The sequence below is a fragment of the Camelina sativa genome, chromosome 13, assembly GCF_000633955.1.
Source record: "Camelina sativa cultivar DH55 chromosome 13, Cs, whole genome shotgun sequence".
NCBI classification, from domain to species: Eukaryota; Viridiplantae; Streptophyta; class Magnoliopsida; order Brassicales; family Brassicaceae; genus Camelina; species Camelina sativa.
In genome coordinates this window covers 3,301,539-3,320,886 of record NC_025697.1, presented here as the reverse complement: position 1 = coordinate 3,320,886, position 19,348 = coordinate 3,301,539, and the positions used below count along the sequence as shown (strand labels likewise).

At 36.8% G+C, this 19,348-nt stretch overlaps 3 protein-coding genes across 3 annotated transcripts; all 3 read left to right on the top strand.

Annotated features, from left to right (window-relative positions):
• On the top strand, positions 4,544–7,459 carry LOC104734835 (agmatine deiminase). Its single transcript, XM_010454492.2, has 10 exons — positions 4,544–4,706; positions 5,350–5,463; positions 5,570–5,659; positions 5,751–5,835; positions 5,909–5,964; positions 6,065–6,143; positions 6,238–6,372; positions 6,475–6,707; positions 6,783–6,941; positions 7,058–7,459. Exons 1-10 carry the CDS (start codon positions 4,623–4,625, stop codon positions 7,181–7,183), a joined length of 1,161 nt encoding a protein of 386 aa, XP_010452794.1. The 5' UTR covers positions 4,544–4,622; the 3' UTR covers positions 7,184–7,459.
• On the top strand, positions 7,800–10,432 carry LOC104734834 (probable serine/threonine-protein kinase DDB_G0291350). Its single transcript, XM_010454491.2, has 6 exons — positions 7,800–8,231; positions 8,875–9,017; positions 9,139–9,282; positions 9,436–9,621; positions 9,766–9,890; positions 9,967–10,432. The coding sequence occupies exons 1-6, from the start codon at positions 8,015–8,017 to the stop codon at positions 10,193–10,195; spliced, it is 1,044 nt and encodes a 347-aa protein (XP_010452793.1). The 5' UTR covers positions 7,800–8,014; the 3' UTR covers positions 10,196–10,432.
• LOC104734833 lies at positions 15,734–16,613 on the top strand. Its single transcript, XM_010454490.2, has one exon. It carries the CDS (start codon positions 16,063–16,065, stop codon positions 16,486–16,488), a length of 426 nt encoding a protein of 141 aa, XP_010452792.1. The 5' UTR covers positions 15,734–16,062; the 3' UTR covers positions 16,489–16,613.

Sequence of the window (19,348 nt, the reverse complement as noted above, 5' to 3'; positions counted from 1 at the left end):
AAGTTTTAGGATATGATCCTGTCTTTACTATCCAGCTTGTTGGGAGGTGTGGCGGCTTAGCTATTTTTTGGAAAAATAGTATCAATTTGGACTTTTACTATGCGGATAAAAACTTGATTGATATGCAAGTCCAATTTGGTGCAACAAGCTTTTTTCTATCTTGTATCTACGGTGATCCTGATTTCAAGAAAAGGCAAGCGGTATGGAAAAGAATTACTCGTTTTGGCATCATAAGGAAAGAGGTTTGGATGATGATTAGAGACTTTAATGACATATGTCATAATGGGGAGAAGATTGGTGGTCCTAGTAGATGCATATCTGCTTTTAGATCTTTCAATGACATGTTTAGTGCTTGTCAAATGGAGGAACCAGCTAGCAAGGGAAACAGCTACACTTGGACAAGAAGAAGGTATAATTTGTGGATCCAAAGTCGCTTGGACAGAGCTTTTGGGAACCAAGAATGGTCTTCATCATTTCCAGCCTCAAATCAACTCTTTCTGGAAATGAGAGGATCAAACCACAGATTTGTTCTGGTAAAATTAATTGCTGCCCAAGACTCCTACTCGGGTAATTTCAGATTCGACAAGAGATTTTTGAATGAACCCAGGGTTGAAGAATCTATATCCCAGGCATGGGGATCTTGCTCAGCTAATCTGGAAATCCATGTAGCCTTAAGAGTCCGGAGATGTAGAAGGGCTTTAAGTTCTTGGAAGAGAGACAACTCGCTTAACTCAAAAGAGAAGATTAGGAAGATCGAGGTAGACCTGGAAATCCAACAATCCATGATATCTCCTTGCTTTTATAGAGTCATCTCTTTGAAGAAGGATCTTGCCAAAGCATATAGAGAGGAAGAAATTTTCTGGAGACAAAAAAGTAGGAAAAAATGGATGAAAGAAACCGCATTGAGAGACTAGTGGACATCAATGGAAATAACCAATTCTCTGAAGGTTCAAAAGGAGAGGTTGCCTCTGCTTATTTCCAAGATCTTTTTAAGTCCTCCAATCTGATTCCCTTTGGTAACATGTTTCAAGATTTCCAACCGCGAGTATCACACCAAATGAATGCTAAGCTTATCAAGGCAGTGTCGGCTCTGGAAATTAAAGAAGCTGTCTTCTCGATTGATCCAACTAGTGCTCCGGGGCCTGATGGAATGTATGCACTCTTCTTTCAGCGATACTGGAGTACAAGAAGTAATCAGGTAACAACTGAGGTTCAGAATTTCTTCTCCAATGGAGTTCTGCCAATATAATGGAACTACACTCACTTGTGTTTAATTCTGAAGATCCCCCATCCATCTTATATGCCTGATCTACGCCTCATAAGCTTATGTTCGGTTATGTACAAGGTGATCTCCAATGTGATAGTGAGTAGACTGTAGCCTTTGCTACCTCAGATAGTATCCGAGTATCAATCTGCTTTTGTCCCTGATCGTCTGATAACGGACAACATTCTGATTGCACATGAATTGATACATTCCTTGAATACAAAGGAGCCTTTCTCCTCTGATTATATGGCAGTCAAATCAGATATGTCAAAGGCATACGATAGAGTTGAATGGTCCTATCTTCGAGCTCTGCTTTCAGCCTTAGGATTTCATCAGATCTTGGTCTCCTGGATAATGAAGTGTGTGACTACGGTTACTTTCTCTGCTCTCATCAATGATAAAGCGTATGGAATGATTATTCCCGAGAGAGGGATAAGGCAAGGAGATCCTTTGTCTCCATTCCTGTTTGTGTTATGTACGGAGGGACTTATACATTTTTTAAACTCAGCAGAAAGCCAAGGAAGAATCTCGGGTGTACAATTTGCTGAAGATGGTCCGGTGATCCACCATCTGCTCTTTGCAGATGACAGTTTGTTCTTGTGCAAAGCCAATGATGAAGAAGCAAATGCCTTACAAAACATATTGGAGGCTTATGGTAGAGCATCAGGACAAGTCATTAATGCATCAAAGTCCTCTATAACCTTTGGTAAGAAAGTCCCTGAAACAAACAAAATGGAGATCCAAAACTGTATGGGAATCTTGAACCAAGGAGGAGCAGGCAGTTATTTAGGACTCCCTGAATGTTTTAGTGGATCCAAAATCCAGATGCTAAGCTATCTAAGAGAGAGAGTTCAAAATAAATTGACTGGTTGGTATTCCAGAACTTTGTCCCGGGGGGGGGGGAGAGAGATTTTGCTGAAAACGGTGGCAATGGCAATGCCAGTCTTTGCTATGACCTGCTTCAAACTCCCAAAGAAATCCTGCTCTATGCTGGCTAGTGCAATGGCGGATTTCTGGTGGTCATCATCTAAAAATTCAAGAAAGATCCACTGGAAAACTTGGGAAAAGTTATGTCTGTCAAAAAAGCAAGGTGGGATGGGGTTTAAGGATATTGACACCTTTAATCAAGCCCTTCTGGCCAAGCAAGCCTGGAGAATCATTCAAGAACCCGATTGCCTGTTCTCAAGGTTGATAAAAAGCAGATATTTTCCTATGGGGACTTTTTTGGAAGCATGAATAGGCTCTAGACCGTCCTTTGGTTGGAGGAGCATAACTCATGGGAGAGAATTACTCAGGAGAGGTCTGACTAAAAGGGTTGGCAATGGAGACTCCATGAGAGTATGGAGTGACCGATGGCTAGAGGATGGAGGAATGAGAGCCCCTTTTATTAAGAATCATATCATCGACATCAACTTAAAGATTAGCAATATCAATGATTTTTAGAAACGCGATTGGGATATGGAGAAACTGGAGGAGTTGTTCTTTCCGAATGACATCATCAAGATCTAAGAAACCAGACCTATCGTTTCAAGGGAGAACTTCATGACTTGGAAACATAACAAATCTGGAGCCTATTCGGTTAAATCAGGATATTGGTTAGCTAATCAATTAGACAAGGAAGAACTGATCATAAAGGCTACTGCCCTTCCTTCGGTAAATACTCTTAAAGAACAGGTCTGGAGACGACAAACCGAACCAAAGATTAAAGTCTTCTTGTGGAAATTGTTGAGTAATGCTCTACCGATTGGTGATCTTTTAGTCCGCAGAGGCCTTAAAATTGATGGAAGATGTCAGGTTTGTGGTATGATTAGTGAGTCCATTTACCATGTCTTGTTCTCATGCCCTTTGTCAAGATAGATTTGGGCTTTATCAAATTATCCCTCTCCAAACTTTGGGCCAAATGAGGGATCGATATTCTCTCATTTACATCACCTGCTAATCAATAGAGATAATTTGTTGTGGTCTGTTGAGATTAGGAAAAGCTTCCCATGGATCCTATGGAGGATCTGGAAAAACAGAAATTCTCTGGTTTTTGAGGGGAAGTCCTTTTCGCTGGTGGCAACTGCAACCAAAATCCAGGAGGATGTCGAGGTATGGTTCGATTCTCAACTAAGTGAACACACCATCAATGAAACTACAGAATCGTCGGGACCACCACAAAGTGAAATAAGTCAGGTGATGACTTTAGATCAGTGGAGGCCCCCACCACACCAATGGTTAAAGTGTAACATTAGGGTGTCTTGGTCAAAAAGAAAGAAACTGGCGGGTGCTGCATGACGACACGGGACGAATGATCTTATACAGCAGGAGAGCTTTTTCTTTGGTAAGCTCTAAACAAGAGGCTAGCTTATTAAGTGCGGTTTGGGCTACTAAGTGTATGATAAGCCATAGATTAAGGAAATTAATCTTTGCGTTGGAGGATTCGGTCTTGGTAGGAGCGGTTAATAGACCAAAGGCATGGCTATCCTTTAGTTTTCATTCATCTCAGGCACTGCTAGCTCTATCTGAGATTGTTGAATGGACATTTGTGTTGGAATCAAATACCTCAAATAGAGGAGCTTTTCTTATTACTCGAAGTGTATCTGAAGACAATCGGATCCAGTCCTATGTAGTCGAAGGTTTTCCACCTTAGCTAACGGGGCTCTTCAACAGTGAGAGGGTGGGATCCTCTTTCTGAAACATATGTTGGTGTTTGTTTACTCTTTAGAGGAATATTTTTTGTAAAGATCCCGGTATATCTGATTGTGGCTTCGATATGTAAGGCTATAGAAGATTTAGTGGCTATTTGGTTTGCCCTTTTGAGCCTTGTATAGTGGCTGACTTTCCTGAAGTCTAATTGTAACCGTTAACCATCAATCTAATATCAATACAGTTGACAAAAAAAAAAAAACTATATCTCTTGAAAAAGTATAATTTGTTGGAACCATTCCTTAGAAAAGGTTTTTTAAAAAAAGGAGCGTATTTATAATAATAATATTTAATTATTTTATGGTTAATTGTCAAAATGAAACCAGAACTACCACTTTTGTCCTGATAAGGGCCACTAGGGTTGTTTGGGTAAAAAGATTCCGATTCTGATTCCGCTCACCACTAGAGGATGATGGGTAGGGTCTGGAGTAGTAGAAGTAAGAACAAATATGTTGCTTGTCGAATAGTCTATAAATGATGGGGTCCAACTGTAAGGAAAATATGTTTACGCGGGTCTCCTGTGTAAATATCGACACGGAATCTTTTATTTTTTGGGTCAGAAGAATAAATTAAGAAGAATCAAAGCAAAGCTTAATCATAATATTAGTAAAGGTCTCTCTCTCTCTCAGTTCTCTTCTCCTCCCTCCTCACGAAAACAACATCGTAAAAAATGGTGGAGGAATCACCGGCGGAGCACGGCTTTTACATGCCGGCGGAATGGGAACCTCATGCTCAAACTTGGATCGGCTGGCCTGTAAATCTCTCTCTCTCTCTCTCTCTCTCTTTTTCTCTTCCCTGATTGGAGAAAAGTAATAATCGACGGCGATTCTCGTGAACTGAATCTCGCTGTTGCATGCAAAACCTTCGATTTCGATCTTTATCTCTGTTTTTTTTTTTGGTTTGATCCTGTTCGTAACTTATCTATGTTCGAATTGCTACTGTCTTCCGTTTTGTTGTGATGATTTCTCTGTTTCTGGGTTCGTTTTTAGAGTTTCCGATGTGTTCTGGAGGCTTTAGCTTCTAAACTCCGTTTATTTTTTCTCCGTCCGTTCGAAAATGTTTCGATTCAAGTTTGCATGTATATTAGGTACGATTTGAGATGAGATCTGTTCCATTGAAAACTAATTACAGTCACTTTGTTTGTTACTGTTTCATTAAAAGCAGAATCTAAATCATTTTCAAGTGGAGTTCTTATCCATTGTTTGTTTACCATTCTTCTATCTTTGTATATTACAAGAAGATACCTGACGATATGAATATGTTTTAGATTTTGTTTCAATCACTCTTTACATGAATCAAACAGTGTTCTTTCTAACCTCAGTTATGTACTTAAACAAAGCCATTTTTTTAGTTGATTTTGGATCTGTGGGTATTGTTCTAACATAAAATGGCTGCAGGAACGGCAAGATAACTGGCGGCACAGTGCTTTACCCGCACAGCGAGTGTTTGCAGATGTTGCTAAGGCCATCTCAAAGTTCGAGCCTGTCACAGTCTGTGCAAGCCCTGCTCAGGTTTGTGTACCTGAAATCAGCAAAACATCTTTGAGTTTATACAGACAGATGTACTAATTAAATTAGTCTCTCTTTTCTTTTCTTCCGTGGTTGTGTTTGGTATTAGTGGGAAAATGCAAGGAAACAGCTACCAGAGGATATAAGAGTTGTTGAGATGAGCATGAATGATTCTTGGTTCCGCGACTCTGGACCAACTGTGAGTTGACTGTTGAGTTCGTTTGCATTTTCCTTGTTCTCCATCTTACAAAGCTTTCTCATATCTGTTGTCCCCACTCTGTTTTTAACAGTTCATTGTGCGGAAGAGACCATTAAAGCTTAGTTCTCTAAACAGAAACATTGCTGGTATCGACTGGAATTTCAATGCTTGGGGAGGTAAGGATTTGGCCACCCTTTTTTTTAATCTCTATTATAGGTAGTTACTGCTTGACTCACTTTCCAATGGCAGGAGCTTGTGATGGTTGTTACAATGATTGGAGTCATGACCTTCTAGTTTCAAAAAAGGTATATATTGAGGAGACAAACCAACTCTTTATTGGTTCCATATCACTCTCAGTAGCATGTTTCAAATATTGATTTGGTCAATTCTTCTTCAATCCATCAGATTCTAGCTGTGGAGCGGATTCCAAGATTTCAACATTCGATGATTCTTGAAGGAGGCAGCATCCATGTCGACGGGGAAGGTTTGCAAACATTTCTTAGCAACTTCAAAACTCAATAACTTGAATATATACTATCTGAGTAATTCCACCTCATGTGTCAACAACGTTATTTCAGGAACCTGCCTTGTCACAGAAGAGTGTCTCCTGCACGAAAACCGAAACCCTCATATGTGTAAAGAGCAAATTGAGGAAGAACTCAAGAACTATCTCGGAGTCAAATCATTTATCTGGATTCCTCGTGGTCTTTACGGTACTCACACTTTACGATATCGATTAGAATCACCATTGCTCCATACTACTAATTCGATAGAAATAAGTGTCGAGCTTATGCGAATTTTGACAATATTTTCAGGTGATGAGGACACAAACGGTCACATTGATAACATGTGTTGCTTCGCCAAACCGGGAGTCGTGTTATTGTCATGGACAGATGATGAAACCGATCCTCAATACGAAAGGTCAGTTGAAGCTCTTTCGGTTTTCTCAAAGTCCGTTGATGCTCGTGGAAGGAAGATTGAAGTCATCAAACTTCATATCCCGGGACCGCTTTATATGACGGAAGAAGAAGCGTCTGGAATCACTCAGGTAACAGATTCTAACTAAAAACACACAGACTCAAAACTTGGAGCTGGTTTTTTAATCGAGTTGGTAATGTTGCAGGAAGGTGAAGCTATACCAAGGATTGCAGGGACAAGACTCGCAGCTTCTTATGTGAATTTCTACATTGCCAATGGAGGAATCATTGTTCCGAAATTCGGCGATCCGAAACGCGATGAAGATGCTATTCGTGTTCTCTCCGAGACTTTTCCTCATCACTCGGTATGTAAACCATCCATCAGCTTTGGTTTATTTTATAAATCCAAACCAAAAAAAAAAACAAGAAAGAAGAGATTTTGATATTTTCATTCTTCTTCTTGTGGGTTTTTGTTTTGAAGGTTGTGGGAATCGAGAATGCAAGAGAGATCGTTCTAGCTGGAGGAAACATACACTGCATAACGCAGCAGCAGCCGGTGGAGCCTAGTTCCGTCGCCGAGAACGGCCACGCTCCGTTGCGGGATTGATATTAAATCCTGGCCGTTGATTTTTCTCCTTTTTAATACAGATTTGATTCGAGAGGACGAGAGCCGTTCGAGACGTTTTATTGGATCCTGTATCTATTTATTTATGGTATCGTCATTCTGATCGGTTAAGGCTATTAAACCAGTCTGTACCGATCAAACAATGATTGCATAATGGCATAACAATTAGATTTTTGTTCTGTTGTTAATTATGCAAGCTCTCGATGACACTATAAGCTGAAATAATGTATTTATTTGTTGTATTTGTACTTTTTACTCCTATCAAATGTTCAAAAATAGTAATGGTTTTCAAATCACTACTTTTTTTTGTTGTTGGATAGTGTCAAGTGAGGATATATAAAATCAAACCTACTACTCTATGTTGTTATTGTTGACTTGTTAATTGTTACAAATGAGTTCCACCATATAACATGATGACTTTAATTGCAGATTAATGATTATATACACTGATTGGTTCGTTTGGTACGACTTTTACTGGTTAAGTCGGATTAAAAAAAGTTATTGCGTTTGCGTTATGGTTTTATACCTGACCAATTAAGCTAAACGGAAATTAAATTAAAATAATTAATTAGTGAAAAAACACGGAATTGTGTGCCTCCTGTAGTATCGTATAGCTGACATGAATGCTTCAACTCCAAATCTCGAATAAGAGAGAGAGAGAGAGAGAGAGAGAGAGAGACTTGGGGAAATTTTGAGATCTCGAATAATGCGAATCTGAAAGGATCCGTGAATTCTGAAGATCGAGAGGCTTCATCGATCCGTATTCGTTAAGAAAAAGAGAGAGACACACACACTCCGTAGTGATCCGTGAGTATGGGCTGTTCGTTTTCGGGATTGAACGCGCTTTACGACGCCGTCAACGGCGGAGGCGATGTATGGATCAATGAGAATCGTTTCAGGGTCGTGAGGCAGCTCGGCGAAGGAGGTTTCGCTTTCGTCTTTCTGGTCAAAGAGATTGTCGCCGACGCTTCCTCCGCCGCATCCGCTGGTGGTCTCGCCAAGAAAGTCAAGGATCCGGCTCATCTCTCCGGTTAGTTAGTGTTTCGATTATCTATCTATCTATAGTTTTTGTCGGTCGTGATTGCTGATTCGCGCTTGTCCTTGATCTGCGTTATCTCGATTGAATTCGGAACTGCCGTTTCTGATTTGATTTGCTTTCGTTTTCGTTTGCCATCCGCTTGTGGTTTATGCGATCGGATACTGGTAATTGTAGATCAGCATCGACTATGAGAGATTGTTTCAGGAATCAAATTATAACAATGTAGGAATCGTACGTTAGGTTTTAGCTCGAAATCTGCGAATCCTATTCCATATAATGTAAATGTACATCTTGCTTAGTTGTTTAATCCGTGGTTCATCTGAAATTTTTGGTAATTTCATCAATTGTTCATCGACATTGGGAGATGAATAGACTTGTCTAGCATCCAGTTGAACTAGGATGATATGCAAAACATAGTGATTACTGTGAATCCTCTTTTATATAGTTTGAATTTGAATTAACCAATTTTTGATGCACTTTGCATCTGTAGTTATGGTATTCTTGAGCTTGATTTGACATTTGTTCATTGGCACTGGAACTTGACTTGTTGAGCTGGCTTGGTTCTTTTAACTTTTTTCATGTTTGTACCTTGACTTACCTTGAGCGTTTTTTTTTATATGTGATCTCTTTGTAGCTGATGGAACTTATGCTATGAAGAAAGTTTTGATTCAGAACAAGGAGCAATTGGAATTGGTGAGGGAGGAGATCCGTGTTTCATCGTTGTTCAATCACCCTAATTTGCTTCCACTCCTTGATCATGCCATTATTTCTGTTAAGGTAGGTAAACTCTGGGCTAAACTTTTATTGGATTAATGCGTTTTGAGCATTTTGTTATTTGTCTTTCTAGTTTTCTCATGTAAAGCTCAATTCAAAAAGTGTGTTGCTTTTGGTTGGTTAGGACGGCCAAGAGGGAGCTTGGAAACATGAGGCCTTCTTGCTATTTCCTGTTCACTTGGATGGGACCTTGCTGGATAATTTCACATCGATGAAGGCTAAAAAGGAAACATTCTCAACAACAGATGTGTTGCACATATTCCGTCAGGTAACAAACTCTCTTTGTAACTCCATCTTTGATTTCTGCTTTTAAATGATGTTTTCTGCAACTCTCTCTTCTTTTGATGCTAACTATTATGTTTAGTTTACTGAGAAGCATGTGAGTTATTGTGTGACTAGTCATAAATTGCATGTTCCACAGCTTTGTGATGGACTCAAACACATGCACTCGCTGGAGCCACCATATGCTCACAACGATGTCAAACCTGGAAACGTGCTATTAACGCGTAGAAAAGGACAGCCTCCTCTTGCGATATTGATGGACTTTGGGAGTGCTCGCCCATCACGGAAGCAAATCCGCTCCCGTCAAGAGGCCTTACAGTTACAGGTTCTATATCCATCCCTTATTTTATACTATGACAAGCCTTTGAGCTCACCACCTTATTAGTCCATATTGTCCTTTGTGTCATTGACATTCTGTTTACTATGAGAATAACTATTTACTCCTATTGATCATGAACTTATGTTATAGGAATGGACATCTGAGCATTGTTCAGCACCGTTTCGAGCTCCCGAGCTCTGGGATTGCCCAAGCCATGCAGATATCGATGAGAGGACAGATATCTGGTCACTAGGCTGCACATTATACGCAATAATGTAATACAATAATGATTGGTGTCCTTGTAAGGTTAAACAATTTCATTTACTTTAATGCAAGGTATTTTATTTGCAGGTACGGTGTGTCTCCATTCGAATATGCACTTGGAGAATCAGGTGGAAGTCTTCAGCTCGCAATTGTGAACGCTCAGATCAAATGGCCAAACACTGGACCAAAGGCTTCTTACCCTGAAGCTCTTCACCAGTTCGTAACTTGGATGCTGCAACCACAGGCTGCTGTTCGACCTCGCATTGATGATATCATCATCCACGTCGACAAATTGATCGCTAAATTCACAAAATGATTCCCTGATTATGGTGGTTTTTTCGAAAAAAGGTGAAAGAAGGATAAAAAAAAAAAGACTCTTTATACATTGTTTGTCTCTTTTATATATGCTTAGCTGTTTTCAAAAAATCCCATATTAGATACATATTTGATACTTTATAGTATTGGCTACATTGCTCTTCGTAATGTAATTTGAACTAGGTTTCGGGATTTTCTTTTTGACTATGGAACAAATAAATTTACTTAAGGGACAATATTATCTGTTTTAAAAATTAGCATTTGCCCTAATTCTGGTTATAATAATTTCTCTTCTTGTCTGTATGTTATTTATATTTGTTTGGTTTTTTTGCTTTTTATGTCTTAATAACAGCATATGTCAGAATGATGCTATAATAAATTTGTGCTTATTTTTTTTTTTAAAGTAAAAATTCATTTATTCGGACTTCTGATTGTCTATTCTGATTTTTTATGTTGAAGTCAATATATATTCTGGTTTCTCACCATATTGAGGCTGTTCTTTTGGTAAACGCTGCGGCTGCGGCAGCGGTAGATTGAAACGGCGTGTCAAACGGAATAGTAGTAATGTTAAACGACACTGTGGGCTTGAAAATTACAGATCTAAATAAGTCGCAGATGGCATCCGTTGAGTCGCGACGGTATCGGATTGATCGCTGAAAAATATTAGCGACATATCAATCTCCATCACCGTTCATCATCTGCGACACTTCTCTCTCATCTCTGTATATTTTGCTCTCCGGCAACACTGTTTTTCTTCTTTACCTGTCGCTACCGCAACGTTTAGCAAAAGAACAGCCTTATTGTTGTGCATTAACTAAACTAAACGGATCGTGTAAATATAACTGTTACAATTCTTCTTGCATCAATTATTTTTTTCAAATTAACAACTGCAATATGTATTAATATACAAACAAAAATATGTACAAATTCATGAGATTTTGGACTTATTATATTTTTTTGTAAGTCTAACACTTCTGTCACCATTTTGTATAGATCACTTGTCCTATATATTAATCTATCATCAGTTTTTAAAGAGTTTCAACCAATGTGTGTGTGGGGGGGGGGATCACAACTTGATCTTTTGTTGTCAACAATCACAACTTGATTGACATATACAACTTGTAAGGTATATAGTACATTTTTATTTAGATCTGTATGTTCACTAGGTACAGTGGTACACATAAATACATATTCGTAGATACCCATAACATGTTGTTGAAGAAGTTATTATTCCTTTTTTTTTTTTTTTTGATCAAATAGATGTTATCATTCCATTAAGATAGAAGGTAACATACAAAGTAGAAAATGTTTTTAGGATACAACATAAAAGGAACAACAAAGAGACATAAGTAGATAGGAACAATCGATAGTAAAAGCTTGAGAGCTATGAACCGCATGCTAGGGAGCAAACTGGGACTTGTGAGATCAAGGCAAATCGATTTGAACTCCATGAGCAGGTCAATGGAGGAAGAGGTGGCCATTGTCTTTGGTCGAAGACAAGGTGGCGATGAAAGGTTCAAAGTTGACTGTCTCACCGGAGTGAGAGGGGCTACGCTAGGTAGAACTTTGAGAAGAGGTCGAGCAAGGATAGAATTCGGAGGACCGAAAGCTGCTGAAGTAGATGCAGGTCCAAGGTTGAGTGAGAAGGACTTAAAGAAGTTGTGGTAACCACTACTCTTTGAAGTGGAGGTCATAATGCCACTAATCTTCAAGTTTCTGTGAGGGGGCTTCATAAAGTAGATGATTTGCAGTTTAGAGAGCTTTGCAATCAGGCGAGGTGGATAAAGGAGGCTGGTGAAAACAAGGTAACCCCCCAACATTGTAAATGTGGGATCATAATGCCAAGCTTCACCAAGCAGTCTCCCTCAAAGATAGCATTCCTAGGAGATCCGACAAGAGCGGTTTTCAAATAACTCTCATACCGTTCTAACAATGATGGTGGCTTAAGGATCAGAAGCAGTCTTCGAACTAGTGATACCGCTGAGCAAACCAATCATTGATTAAGGATGGAGAGAGAGGAGTTTAGACCAAACATGGATTCACACTGAACTCGACACAAAGGGTTTTCAAGCAAATTATAAGAATCCAATATTCTGCTATCGAGGAAGCCTCGTCTTGACCAATCAGATAACATCGGGACTAAACAATTTGAGCTTGATATAAAGCGATTATAGACGGGTCGGGGAAGATTCCAGTGTGGGGATGAATCATAGTCTAAGCAGAGTAGACTATCTACCAGGGTTCCAAAGTAAGATTGGGGAGCAAACCTGGGCCAAAGAGATAGCGAGGTTGGGACAGAGCAAGTCGGGGTTATGGTGTTCTTTTCCAAGATCTTCAAAGGCTCCGTTGTCAACACAGAGATCCCGTCCCGCTGCTGCCAAGTAAAACATTTGGAGGGAGGATATAACTCCGAGGATCGGTGAGATGTTATGGTTGACTGTGGAAAAAACCAGATCAAGAGATAATCACCAAAAGAACCGGGGCATTTGGGGGGTTGAGGGGTGAACTCAGACAGTTGGGTACTCAGACGAGCAGCCTCACTGGGAGAGGAGGATAGAAGCGGAGGAACGATGGACGGTGGATGAAGCTCATGCAAAAACGGAGTTGAGATCTGAACTCTTAAAAAGACTTTGGTGAAGAAAAACAAAGATACGAACGATAATTGCAGACAAGAATAGTAAAGTAGCAGAGAGGTTGATAGATCCCAACACTGGCGAATGAAAGCTCTACCGGCGTCGGAGGAAAAAGAGTAGAGCGGCGCCTCAATTATCGTGTCTGAGAGAGAATTAGGACAAACCGTCTTTAGAGCGGCGCTTGTTGCTCGGGCCTACTTTCAAGTTATTATTCCTTTTATAAATGAAAAAATCCACATACATACAATCACCTATGTATTCGTGTGTGTACGACCTTTTACTTTTACGGATTTGAGTCACTTCAAAGAAACAAAAGAAATAAATTACGTAAGTCAATTTTCTGGAAGATAGATAGATGTCTGATCACTATTTATTTCACTCTCAGTAAAATTATTATTTTAAACTTCACTTCTCTCTTCTGTAACTCAAAATTGAAAAGAAAATAAAAATCTACAGTTCCCCTACCACCAAAAGTATGATCGTGCCTATACCTCTATATATATTTCCATTTTCAGAAAACCACCATTTTATCTAATAAAAATGGAAAAAAAAAATAAGTTATAATAATCTCCTCAATTTTGAAAATAACATTTATTCATTTATCAAAAAAAGGAGAAATCATGCGATATCTAACTAAACTGTATATACACACATATACTCCTAATTAAGACTAAGAAATCTAGTAACGTTACAAAAGCAGTTTCAACATTCCACGTTTAGCAGTGTTAGTAACTATTGTAGATTCCATCATATTAGTACTCATATATGCTAATCTACTCAATTGATATCTTGAAAATTATATATATAATCATCCGATTCATGCAAACTTTCAGTATATATCTTTATTCTTATGATCATATAACGTGTTTTCTTACACCACGGCATAATTCTGAACTGAAATTTAAGTGATAGCCCGTCGTCGTCAGTGGCATGTGAAGAGAAATACAGAATAGAATTGAATTAATCCTGATATAGGTAGAAAAAAATATGCATGTTAGAAAGTATATTTAATTTTTTGCTGTTGTGACAAAGGAAACGAGAGATGTTTGAACTTTTTGAGGAAGAGAAAGGACTTAACAGCAGTAAATTTAAGAAAGACAGAACAGCACAAGTCACAGAGGGATATTAATATTTTTTGGGATGGTACTACTTCTCCTCCTTATTTATTGTTTCATCACACATTTTCCAATATGTTTTCCTTACAGATTGAAATTATTCTTCCCCAACCATATATACTTATTCTATTGGATCAATTCGCAAATGTACGTATAAACCATTAATAAATTAAGAAAAGTTGGAAAACACTCTTCCCTTGCTCTTAATTTCTTTCTTTATAAGTGTTGTCCTTTATTAAAATCTAAGTTAACATTGATTAATAATGGTACATTGTATACTTATACGCTATCTATATCTATATACTATTTAGTATGCTATACACTCCTTTATCGAGTTTTTTTTGGTGCGTATTCACTAGACGAATTTAGCTTGACTAGAAAACCAAACCCTAACGGCACCGACATTACAAACTAGTCACATATATGATTACACCTCTTCTAACCAAACTAATCTACTCTTAATATTTTCTTGGTGTTATAGACAATATTAACTCACTTAACAAATAGTATATTAATGATTTTATGTGTAGAAGAAGAAGGGGATATGAAATATGAATTGACTTATGATTTTTCTTCACAAAAGTAAATTAGTTAATCAACTTTGTTTGTCGACAAATCATTAGGCACTCTTTATTAAAACAACTCAATGACACCTAAAACGATATTTTTAGTAAATCATTATTGGAAAATATGCTGTTTAAAGTTATTGTAGTATTTAAAAGATGCTACTTCTACGAGATAAGAGATTTCACTTTCTCTCCTTCGCGGCTTCTAGCTGGACTCTTGCTGTTCTCATCAACTCTCTCCATTTATGGCGCTCCCTCTCTCTCTTCTATCTCTCCCTCTATCTATCTCTCATTTTGTTATTCAATTTTTGCTTAGATTATCATATTAACGGTTTGCCAAAAAAAAAAAAAAAAAAAAAAAGATAATCATATTAACGTGTTTTGTTGTTGTTGTTAAAACTCTTATTTAAAATATAACTATCCAAAACTTCACTTTTAGGGAACAATGCTATGTTTTCTTCTATCTAAAACAACTCATGTGTTTTAGCAATATCTCGAAGGGAATACGCAATAGATGGTTATCCTCAATACGTAAAAACAAGCAACGATCGTAAAACGTGGAAATAAGTTTGTTCCACTTATCGGGTGTGTTTTTTTTTTAATAACATGAATTTCATGCAAATTTTGTAATTATAAACATCATATTATATTTTCTAAAAACTAAAATATCTTATATGATAATCACACTATTATAAATCATACACGGAAAATATATTGTTTGATTACGGTTTACACTGTCTTTTCTGTGTGATGCATATTTGTCTATTTAATTATCTAAAAAGAAGTATATATATGGAGTGACATGTTTTTATCTTGTGATAAATCAACATAAATATTTCAACTACAAATAATGCATGTGTGTTTCTTCTTTGTTTATGCTAAATTAATGTGGTTTCTTTAGTTTTTTTCTAGTTTTTATTTATTTTGAAAACAAATTATTAATTGGATGGGTATGTTTGTCTTGTATTATTTAATTTTTATACGTAAATTTAGGTAGTGAGCTGTTCTTTGGTCAGAAAGAAGATGAGAGATAAATAGCAATTCTCAGGTGTTTTAAATACAACCTCTTCTCCATCTCTATCTCTTCCACCCAACCTCTCCCCTTATCTTTTATAAAAGTCAGCCTCTAATTATCTTTTAATTTCCTCAAAAAAAAAACAAAATCAAGTTATTTTCATTTTTCTCTTTTTTTTTTGACAGAATATTCCCTTTTTCCCAAAGTAATAACTCTTAAATTATATTCAATTAATTTTTTTCTTTTTCTAAAAAACCTCTTATTTTGTCTTTTATCACCAAATGCATTTACATACATACACTGATAGACACACACATTCACATATTTTATATACGCGTTTTACGTCCATACACTGATGATATACGCATACTTGCTTGTTGGATTGTTTACTTAATATCTCAGCTTCTTCTTGTTACTGTCTCACTTTAGGGTTTTTAATTTTTGTTGGTCTCTTTGTTTAGGGTCTCTTTTTCGTTTCTTCTTCGTCTATTTATTATATATATATAGACACAAAAACGAGAGTTGTAATTAGAAAGGAAATGGAGTCTGCAAACATCTTAAGATCCGATGAAGATTGTCGCAGCTGTGAATCTGGATGGACGATGTATTTAGCCTCACAGTCTCATGATCATAATCACGACGGCTGTTACTATGACGATGATGATGAAGAAGAAGAAGAAGATAGCGATGGTGGTGATTCGATGGATTCTGATGCATCTTCTGGTCCCATGGAAGCCACATGTCTCAAACTTGCCCAAGAGATTGAGGAGCAAAACTCTGTAATGAAGAAGAAGAAAAAGACTAATGAAGAGATGGTTTTGGTGGAGACGACTAGGGTTCACAACAACGTCAATGATGATGAAGATGATATTGATGGAGATAATCATGATTATGATGATGCTAATGATAGCTACAGTGTAGTTCATAGCTACGTTGGTTCTGTTAGACAAAAAGGGTTAGTTTGATTTTATATATTGACTTTGTGTCTATGTTTATTCAAGTGTTATGTTCAATTCCAATGTTATTTTTCTTACATGATCCCAAATGTTATGTCCTTTTGTTTTAATTATGAAAAAAATAAATATCTCTATACGATGATTTGCTAATTATGTAGTGTAGCTATGTTAAAGACGTGTGTGAGTAATTAAAACGCGATCATAGTACAGATACAGCGATGAAGATGATGAATTGATGATAATGATGTATAGCTTGGTTCTCTTGAGGTGTTCATCAATGCATTCCATCATGGGTTTCTTTATGGTCACCATAGTACCCCCATTATGGAATTAGGTATGCCATCTTAGTTTACTTATTCTAATTATTATTTCTATATGTATTAATTTTTTCATACTACATATATACATTAACTTTTTATGATATCTGCTATGTTTACATCACATTAATGAGAATTTATAATTTTATAAATAGAAATTTATTATCTATAATAAATAAATTTAATGATTTTAGCTATTTTAACGATTGATCCAATATACTATACCCACAACCAGAACGTGTCAGGCTTATCATTTCAAAACCAATTGATAATTAGTGGAGAAATTAAGACATATCTTCTCTATATACTAATGTTAAAATCATCTTCACGCGCAAGGCGCAATATAGAATCAACATTTTAACACATGTTGACAAATCAATATATGCAAACTATCTTAATTAACCTCCACGTACGGCAACTTTTAAAAATGAACTCCACCTCTAGCTACTAAAATCACCATTGCAAAGCAATAAACCAAAAATATATCTATATTCATAATTATGTGCAGAAAGGATTTGTGATCATCCTCTTCTAATGACATGTAAGGAGCTCACTTGTTGGACAACACATATACAGCAACAAAAAATTGAAGTAAGCTTGTCATCTTTTTAGTAAAGAACACTACACTGATTGATTGAACAATACAAAAAAAAAAAAAATTGTATACTTACAAGAAATATGAACATTTAGAACTTTTTTTTTATAAATAATGTTGCATAGATTTGGTTGGCATTGACACACACGTGCACACAGTGTGAGTTGTATTATAATTGAGAATCGAGACAGAAAATAAGAACCCATCATCTTTGGTTGTATCTTTAGTACAGACAGGGAAACATGTTTTGTGACCATAGGGGACATATCTCTTCTGCACGTGTATCTCTCTGCAATTCTTTTTATTTTTTTTGTCCTTTTACCCCAAGTTTGTTTTTGACATTTGTTCACATGCACCCCCTGCAGTAACTACACAAATTGATCTATAGTTCGAGACTAATGTCGAATCATTGCTCCTTATACGTACCCCCAACAATTGCTTCCCACGTTTTTTTTTTAAGATTTGATTAGGATTGGATCCGAAGAGGATGTTTAGAAAAAAGGTCTATGGATTTCACATGAGTTTTAGTTTAATTAAGTACTAAAAAAAGAAGACGTTTCATTGACTCGATATACACACACAAAAAAAAGCTTAACATAAAGGTGTATGATTTTAAACAAATAATGAAGGTTATATATGGACTAAATTGAGATTTTTAAAAGTACTCGGTATAGTTTCAACTGAGTGTACAACCACGAAAACAATACGGATATGTCGATTTGTCGATAGTTTGTGAGAAACCTTTTTGTTACGTTGTCATCAATTGCAATATTATAGACATATTTGTTCGGGAAGTATAAGTGTGTGGCCGTGTGGGCATCTTATATGGCAACAGTATATATATTTTCTTATTTTAATTTTTGTGTGCCAAGATTTTGTTTCTTTTCGAACAAGTTTTTACGATAGATTTTTTCTTAACAGCAAGAATTTTAAATCACCAGATCATCTCTGCTTTAACAACATATCTACTTATTGGATTATTGTTGTTTATCCGTAAAAAAATCATAACGACAAACCCACAATTGGTTCAATACTAATATGTATATATTAATTATGATGAATTCCTCGAAAATATTTCATTAAATTTATCAGTATGAAACCATGTTAATATCAATTTTTGACATTAATCTATGTACTTGTCTCGTCATTTGCTGTTAAAAGGTAAAAACAAAACAAATGACATTTGTAGATTCCTACAATTTTTTTCTGACGGAGATTTTTTTTTTTCTTTTTTCAAACACGGAAGCTTTTAGAAGAACCAATGGGAAAGTAGAAATCAAAGGGAAGAAGAAGCAAAAGAGATATTAAGAGATTCATGAAGCAATATATATATAAACACAATTATTCAATCTAGTGTAAGTATATATAATCCACTAGATAGCTTTAATTAGTAGTATATAAGCAAATAATGTTTGAATTGAAGCATTGGAGTATATAAATATAACCTTTTTCGGCTTAAGAGTTAAGTTGGTTGATGTGGATATTGTTGATTTAAATCAAAACCATTGATAAATCTTGGCGTACCATCATCGTGTTCTCCATTGAATATAGTATATTCCTGAAATAATGAAGAGAGTGTCTCTTTGAGCTGTGAATTCTCTTGCAAGATCTGGTTGCTGTACTCCAACAAGCTGATATATTTGTTAGACAAGAACTGATTGGACCCCATGATTTGTGCTACTTGCATTTTCAACCATTCCATCTTCTTCCTCTCCCGCATCCGCGATCTTCTTACCGATTCTCGATTAGACGCCCTCCTCCTTAGCCTCTTCTCTTGATCCACCACAACACTCGGTTGATGATGATGGTGCTGTTCATGATTGTCGACTTGATGATGGTCATGAACATGGAAGTCTTCATCATGTGGGTTTTGTAGGAACATCGAGTTGAAATCATTGTTACGAGATGGATTTCCTTCGGAAAGATTGAAATAATGAGAAGGGTATTGTTGATCTTT